The 8,557-nt window shown below is 43.8% G+C and overlaps 1 protein-coding gene across 1 annotated transcript; it reads left to right on the forward strand.

Moving 5' to 3' along the window:
• Positions 1-305: 305 nt before the first annotated feature.
• Positions 306-6,703, forward strand: TTR (transthyretin). Its single transcript, XM_060029525.1, is given in 5 exon segments — positions 306-374; positions 1,386-1,516; positions 5,059-5,126; positions 5,129-5,193; positions 6,451-6,703. Coding segments are annotated over 5 exon segments (441 nt in total). The 3' UTR covers positions 6,559-6,703.
• The last annotated feature ends 1,854 nt before the right edge of the window (positions 6,704-8,557 follow it).

Genomic DNA, 8,557 nt, shown 5'->3' on the forward strand with positions numbered 1-8,557 from the left:
GCATCCAGCCATGCATGGAGAAGGGTATTTTTGTTTGTTTTGATTGTTTTGTTTTGGTGAGCTAGCTGGTCAAATGACCTGTTAAGAATATTTCATAGAGCTAATGTTCTGACGCTCTAATCTGTCTAGGCAAGTTTCATATTTGTGTGGGTTACTTATTCTCCCTTTGTTGACTAAGTCAGCAGTCAGAATCAGCAGGTTTGGAGTCAGGTTGGCAGGGCTCAGGAGGCTGGCTGGGGAGAAGTGAGTATAAAAGCCCGAAGCTGGGAGCAGCCCTTCTCAGAGACCCACCAGTCCTCGGCAGAATGGCTTCTTCCCGTCTGTTCCTCCCTTGCCTCGCTGGACTGGTATTTGTGTCTGAGGCTAGCCCTGTGGTGAGTGTTCGACTCTTTGAAATCCTTTCATGTGTCTCCTGTGGACGAAGTAGAAGGGACTCCTTCCTGCTTTGCCAACCAGCTTTTGTTAGTAGGGCCAGGGCACCCAGCATCTATTTTTAAACATCATTGATTCAAACTTCAAAAACAATGAAATTCTGCAGAGCTCACTGAACTGGGGCTTGGATCCTGGGCGCTCTCCTTTATGGCTTTGCAGTGGTGCCTCAATTTCCTCAGATAAATGGTAGAAATAAAGATCCGATATTCCAGAAGCTGTTACTATTGAGTTTTCAGAAGCTTGACATTTGGTAAAGTTGATTTCCCTTTAGCTAATCAAAAAGTATGTAGTGATTAACCTCTGAAAGGCTTGGCAGACAATGTTCTAGTCAGATATCTAACTCTTAAATCCTGAGAATTCCCTGGTGGCCCAGTGGTTAGGCCCCAGCCCTTTCACTGCTGCGGGCCCCGGGTTGACCCCTGGTTGGGGAACTAAGATCCCCCAAGCTATGCAGTACAGCCAAAAAGAAAAAGAAAAAAAATTCTTAAATCCCCTAGGAGAATTAACTAAAACTCTAAAAAGGGTCATGAAATCATCTGACATTATTTTACAGCGACTAGTAAGAGGGAATCACTACAGCAACAACTGAGTAAAATGCTCTCAGGAAAAACTATTTAGTCCCATGGCACAGTACATCTTTGCAGTAATTCCACTCAGATGACGAGGCTTACTGAAGCAACTGTTCTCAGAGGGCCTATTTGCTCCCTTCAAGTTCATTATACACGCCCCCCGCTGGAGCACAGCATGTCCAGAGGCAGAAACCATTCCTTCTTTGGAGACAATCACGTCTTTGCTACACTGAGTGAGGGAAGCTCATTAACCATCAACACTTCCGTAGCTGGAAATGGGATTCGCGTGTCCTTTCTGCCTCCTCCAAATCGAAGGTCACAAAGGACGCATCCTGTCACTCTGACCAAATTTGTTGACTTGTCACTTGTTTTCTCTCTGCCCAGGGCTCTGGTGAATCCAAGTGTCCTCTGATGGTCAAAGTCCTAGATGTGGTCCAGGGCATTCCTGCTGTGAACGTGGGCGTGCAAGTGTTCAAAAAGGCTGCTGACGAGACCTGGGAGCCGTTTGCCTCGGGGTGAGCTGCCCGGAGAACCCAGATGGAGGACTTGGTTATACCTTCCCGTTCCCCCGCCACTTGTTAGAGAGAGGGGCTCACATTGTTACCAGAAGGGGGGCCCCTTCCAGGGCCCGAGAGTGGGCTCTCATCTAACACTCGGAAATGAATTGTCCGAGGAGACGCACGTGCTGACAAAGCAGAGACTTTACTGGGAACGGGCGCCCGGGTGGAGAGCAGCAGGGTAAGGGAACCCAGGAGGACTGCTCTGCCACGTGGCTCGCAGTCTCAGGGCTTATGGTGATGGGGCTAGTTTCCGGCTGTCTCTGGCCAATCATCTTGCTTGTGCCCATATTTGGCCTGACTCAGGATCCTTCCTGGTGGCAGGCACATCTCTCTGCCAAGATGGATTCTAGCTCGAGGGTTTCTGGGAGGTCGGCAGGACCTATGGGCTCCTCCCTCCTTTTGGCCCCTCTCGGGTTCTCCCGATTAGTTTTCTGAGGCAGTGCCGTGTTCCTTATCGGGACCTCCTGTTGTGAGACAACTCATGCAAGCAGTTATTGTCGTACCTGGCCAAGGCGGGCGGTTTCGGTCAAAGGGTCCCTAACAACATCATTCACTAAAGGTCCACCAAGTAAACTGAAAATGTGGGCAGAGGGAAGGTGGATTCTGAGAAGGATGCCCTCTTGCCTTGTTCAGCTGCAAGTGACCAGGATCCTGAACAGCATTCCGGGCAGCTTCCTACTCCCCCCTACACTTCACCACATTTTGGGGTCATGAACCACATGAAAAGGGTGATGAAAACTATGAACTCCATGCCCAGAAAAATACACATATACACACATACAAAAACGTGTATATAATTTCAGGAATTCCAGATGCCTTGATGCCCTTGCATAACACTCCTTGTCTTTGAATGTTAGGAAAGATGTAGAATTTGTGTTGATTTATTAATGAAAGGAATGGAATCGAGGGGCTGCATGGAGGAGGTGACTGTCTGTAGTGTATCTGGATCATCCAGAGTCCAGAGCTGTTGTCTAGCAAACCCTGGTGGAGCATCTACTCTGTGAGGCTGGGGCTATCGAGCTCCATAAGAAAAGACACAGAAGAGAAAGACACGTGACAGCAAGCACAGCCACAGATCAGCGTCACCATGCCCCACCGCTGGGAGCCCAAATGACTTCTCATCTTCACCAGACGCTCTATAACTTTCACAGAGTTCTTCCACCTCCACTAGCAAGAGTTTCAAAGAAAATGCACATTAGTAAAATCTAAACCAACCAACGAAAAGAATGAACAACGAAGAAACATTCAGTACCAAGCGATACTGCTAAGTGTTTCTGTCCCCTGAGAAGAGAGTTTCTGTGGGTTTTCAATGAATCCCAAGAATCACATGATGATTCTTGAAATAGAACTTTTTCTTTTTTTTTTTTACACATGATGATTCTTCATCCATCATTGGGAAGGTCATTTTCTTTAGTGTGGTTTCCACTCAGTTTTTATTTGTTAGTTCACTTATGTTTCTATAAAATGCCAAGAACACTGTGGAAATGCCAAGTTAAGAGAATATTCTAAGCATGAGACAGAACGGATGCCAAAAACATTCAGATGAAAATAAATAAATAAATAAATAAAAAGGAAAAAAAAAAAAACAACATTCAGATGTTTGTGGGAATTTTTTTTCTGATGATAAGACAAAAAAGGGAAATCCAATATTTTCTTCCTGGCAAGGAAGAAAGAGTCAATAAAGACAACTTCCATTTTTACCTGTCTTAGTTTTTGCTATCTAATGGAGAGTGATTTCTAACACCAGCCATTGAGCAGGTACTTACATGGAAACAGAAATTGCCTAGTTTAAAAACAAAAAGGAGTTACCTAGTATTTGTTGACGGCAAAGAGTTACCAAGGAGCTTAATCATATAAACAATGAAAAAGTCAGATATGGGTTTCTCCTTGTATTTTGGGGTTCCCATCATGTGTACAAATGATACCGCCTCTGGAAGATACCCTCACACAACAGGGGAGAGAAGTGAGGCCCCCAGGTTCCCCAAGGGAACCCCAGTCAGAGAAGCTTATGGCCACTTCCAGGGGTAGTTACGAACCTTCGCCCAAACACCAACCCTGAATCGTAATGACTTTTTTTTTTTTTAATGTTAACTGTCTGGCAATTAGTCTGCTAAAACCTAAATTGGAACATGTAGACACAGAAGTACGTTGAAAAGATTTTTAGCTTTTGGGAAAGGAAACCCATTGCAATAAAACGTCAAACAGTCTTTTCAACTGACAGCAAGAACTACTCTCAGTGTTCTACGTATGAACAAAATCCCGTCACATCAAATTATCCAACAAGTTAATAAAAACAAATTTTCCTGAAACTGCACATCATTTAAGTCCTCCAAATTAGCAGCTGTCAGCTCAATCTGCCCTTGGTGGTTCCCGGGGACTATGGACCCGTCAGTCAGGCTGGCTCTGCTGCAGGCTACCTGGGTGCCAGATGGGCCCCAGGGAGGTCACAGCTTCAGTAACTGCCTTCCTGAGTGGCCTGGGCTGTCCCTCCTCCCCCACCATGATGGTTAGAGCTTCTTTGACCTTCCCACGCCTCACCCACAAGCCCCAAGTTAGCCCAGTTCAAACACTTCCCTGAGTTTCTAGATGTTCCTCTATCTCCTGCCATTGGCCTGGAACCAGGTTTTCATCTACAATTTCCCCCTCAAAACACTGAGGGGACAAGGCCCCTTGCTGGGGAAGCCGTTTACTCTCCTCCTTACTTTGTACTGTATGGGGAAGCGGCCAAAAATGTGTTTTTTGTTTATTAGTAATGGGTCCTGTTGGACTGAATGACTTAAGAATGTGTCTATTGCAATTAAAAGAGGTATCGTGTTTATATTAATGCTTTAAAGTTTGGTTACTCTGGGAGCATCAGTTTACAGGAGTGTAAATAGATGATAATGAATGCAATGAAGGATCCCACGTTAAAAGTGTACCTCTCTAGAAAACGTCAGTGTGGTTTTTTTTTTTCTTTTTTTTTATTGGAGCAAAATTGGTTTACAATGTTGTGTTAGTTTCTGCTGTACAATGAAGTGAATCAGCTATACGTATACATATATCGCCTCCCTCTTGGACCTCCCTCCCACCCCCCATCCCAGCCATCTAGGTCACCACAGAGCACCGAGCTGAGCTCCCTGTGCTATACAGCAGGTTCCCACCAGCTATCTATTTTACACATGGTAGCGTATTTATGACACAAGGTAGTGTATTTATGCGTAATGACTTTTTTGAAGTGAAACCTCATAAGAGAAAAAATCTACAATGAGCTTTTTGAAATATTCCTGACAAATTTCCTGTCAGTTAATTTTACAGTTACTAGAATTTTCCCTGTCCTGACCTAGTTGAGAAAAAAAAAAAATATATATATATATACACATATATATATAATCACATAAACAAACTGCACTTATGTGTGTGCATGTGTGTGTGTGTGTGTGTGTGTGTGTGTGGTGTCACCTCAAAATGGCATTTATTCCCTCAATGCCTAACTTAACGTGGACTTTTGCACCTTCTAGGAAAACCAGTGAATTTGGGGAGCTCCATGGGCTCACAACAGATGAAAAACTTGTAGAAGGAATATACAAGTAGAATTAGACACCAAATCCTACTGGAAGTCACTTGGCTTTTCCCCTTTCCATGAATAGGCAGAGGTGAGTGGATGGATGCTTGTGTTGTTTTCAATTTTTTGTTTGTTTTCAATCCCAGAAAATGCACCGTTTGCACTTTGCACCCCTTGGAAAAGTCGGAAGGAACGTACTGTACTAGCACAGCTTCCCTTTCCCATTTCTACAATCAAAAATCCACAAAACTCTGAAAAGCAAACTTTTTCTCTCTTTGATGATAACTCATTTAGTAACATGACCTGAACTTACAAGATGCTCTTTAGAGATTTCATTCCTTCCACTGAATCCTATTGTTTGTCTGCTGAAGAAATATTAATATGTTGGATTATTAGGCAACCCTCCAGACCCCACTTAGGGTGTCACACAGCAAAAAATAAGTGCATCATTTTACTTCTCTAAAATCTGACAATTTTTTCATTCCAAAACACATCTGGCTTCCAGAGGTTTGGATAAGTGATTTCGGACAATGCATACAGAGACAGTAAATTCATAATAATAATAGCAACACAATAGATAACAGTTCTCAAGCATATACTACCACTGTTTTCTATATTTAACCTATGTAATCTTTGTAAACAACCCATTGGAGCCATTCCTATTATTATCCTTATTTTACAGGTGAAGAAAGTAAGGCCCAGGGAAGTTAAATAACTTGCCAAGGTCACGGGGCCAGTAAGGGGAAGAGCAGTAATATTTACCACCAGGGCCCGGGCTGGGTTTAGCCTCAAGGTGTGCCTCAGCTTTCTTCCTGTGAGAAGTCACGCTAGAAAAAATAATAATAATAAAAATAAAGCCACAATTGTAACCCTTGTTTCACACTCTACTCCTCTGCCTATGAGGTAGTGGGAACCTCAAAGTTATCCATGGGCCCAATCTCCTTGTCTGTAATAATTCCTTAAGTCGTGTTAAACAGATGGCTGCTGTGGAAATAGAATCCAGACATGTCGGTCAGCGTTAAAGATCAACTAATTACGTGAGCAATTAGGAGCTCTGTGATTTCCCTCGGTCAGGTTAGGGCCACCCTGATTTTTAGTGTGAATCTCCCAAAAAAAGAGAGAGACCTGATTATACAGGCGGGAGTAAAGAATCTGGTGGAAAGGGCTGCGCAAGGCTCCAGCGGCTTAGCTGGCCAGCATATTTGGAGTTTTGCCTTTTGCTCACACTGCTCCAGAAAACAAAATAAGAAAGTAAAACTAATGTCTTTGGACTTGGAGTGGTCCCTCTGTCTGTGACTCACATTTGGAGGCTCTGCTGAAAAGCAATCCGGTCTGTGTTCCCTCCTAGGTGGTGTTCACAGCCAACGAGTCTGGCCACCGCCACTATACCATCATGGCCCTGCTCAGCCCCTGCACCTACTCCACCACGGCCCTCATCAGCGGCCCCAAGGAGTGAGGGGCACCTGCTTCGGTGGACCTGCAGGATGAGGGACAGGACTTCGTGTAACCAACAGCATTCCATTTTTATTAAAGCAGGGCTTTCACTTTATAGGCTATGTTAGAAACTCGGGCAGAGACAATAAAACATTCCTATTAAAGCACTTCCCATCTCACCATTTGATCTTGCTTTTTTTTATTCCCCTGTTGTCCTCTCGAATAAAAAAAAGAAACCAAGTTTGACAGAAATGCAAAGGAACTCAAAGAACATCTCCAGCTGAACTCTGGGGGAAATCCAAATTTCCAATGTTTTCCAAGCTAAGCACATATTCGACCTCGTCCGCAGCTATTAAAAACACACATTCTGAAAATGAGAGAGCTTTCTTTTCCTCTCACCTTTGGTGAATAGCAAAAGGCAAATTCTAAGGGTCCTCTTCTTTATTATGTGCATTTCCTTTAAGTGCTTCGCTGATTTCAAGAGTAGCCCAGCTCCACCGGGACAGACTTACAGTGACTCAAGCCCTCTAATCTGGTTCAAAATGACCAGAGCCCACAGGCAGCTGACTTGGGGATGTGATCAGAGAACCCTCGCACCCCCAACTCACTTGGACTAACCCGAAATTCATGTACTGAGAGATTGCTGTATGCCAAGCATTCCTTTAGATGCTTTGAACCTAAATAAGATCCAGTGCCTGCGTAAAAAGCGCTCACATTCTTTTAAGAAGATAACTATGTCAACGTGATTTGACAAGGGCTGTGGCCCAAGGCACCATACCTTGGCAGGAGGGTGGGAAAGAGGGATAGCAAACAGCCTGGAGAAGTCAGAGAGGGACTCGGAATAAGTTGCACTTGTTTGAAATTTGACTCTTAGCCATTTATCGGGTAGAAAAGGAGGACGTATTCTAAGTAAGGAGAGCAGAGATTGCAAGAGCAGGCCAAGGGAAAGAGCTTGATAAATTGAGAGAACAGATGGGGGATTAGAATATTGGATCGTAGTGGGTATTGAGGTGCACTAGGTTGTGCTACTGTAACAAACAACCCCAAATCTCTGTGCCTGAACACAAAGTTTATTTCTCATGAGTGTGAAGTCCAGTGCAGAAGTTCATGTTCTGGTGACCCTCCACATGGAGGTGGCTTTCCTCCACATGGTGACTCAGGGCCCCAGTTTGATTTATTTTGTGGCTTCAAGGGACACCTAGTCAGCAGGCTGCAGGAAGAAATTATGGTATTAGCTACCTCTGCACTGAAGTGTCACACATGATTCTCCCTGACATTTCACAGGCCAGAACTAGTTACACGGTCCCATTCAGATGCACTGAGCAATATGGTCCCCAGCTGAGAGTCATTTCCCAGAACAACTCTACAGTCTGGAAAAAAGCACTAATCTGTGTTGGTCAACAACCATCTCTGTCACAGTAGGGCTGGGAGTGGTGGGAAATGAGGCTGGAGTGGAGGCTGATGGCCCTGATGTCACCTTGATTTGGGGCTTCTACCCTCCAGAACTGAGAGAGAGAACCATGTGTCTCTGCCTTCCTATGGCTGCCTTCTTACTGGATTATAATCTCTTTTATTTTTTAAATATACATTTTATTGTGGTAAAAAAACACATAAAATTTATCATCTTAACCATTTTTAAGTGTTCAGTTTGTAGTGCTAAGTATTTTCACATTATTGTGAAACAGATCTCCAGAACTTTTTCATCTTGCAAATCTGAAACTCTATACCCATTAAACAACTCCCCTTTGCCCCCTCCACATGGCCCCTGGGGACTACCATTCTGTCTTCTGTGTCTATGAGTCTGACTACTTTAGATCCTCATATAAGTAGAATCAAACAGTATTTGTCTTTTTGTGACAAGTGTGACCTCATTTTAACCAATTACATCTCCCATGACCCCATTTCAAAATAAAATCACATTCTGAGGTACTGGAGGTTAGGACTTAAACATATATTTTGAGGGGGACACAATTTAACTCATAACACTTGTCTTTCATGACATTGACACTTTTGAACAGTAC

This window comes from Delphinus delphis, chromosome 13 (genome assembly GCF_949987515.2).
Source record: "Delphinus delphis chromosome 13, mDelDel1.2, whole genome shotgun sequence".
Classification (NCBI taxonomy): domain Eukaryota; kingdom Metazoa; phylum Chordata; class Mammalia; order Artiodactyla; family Delphinidae; genus Delphinus; species Delphinus delphis.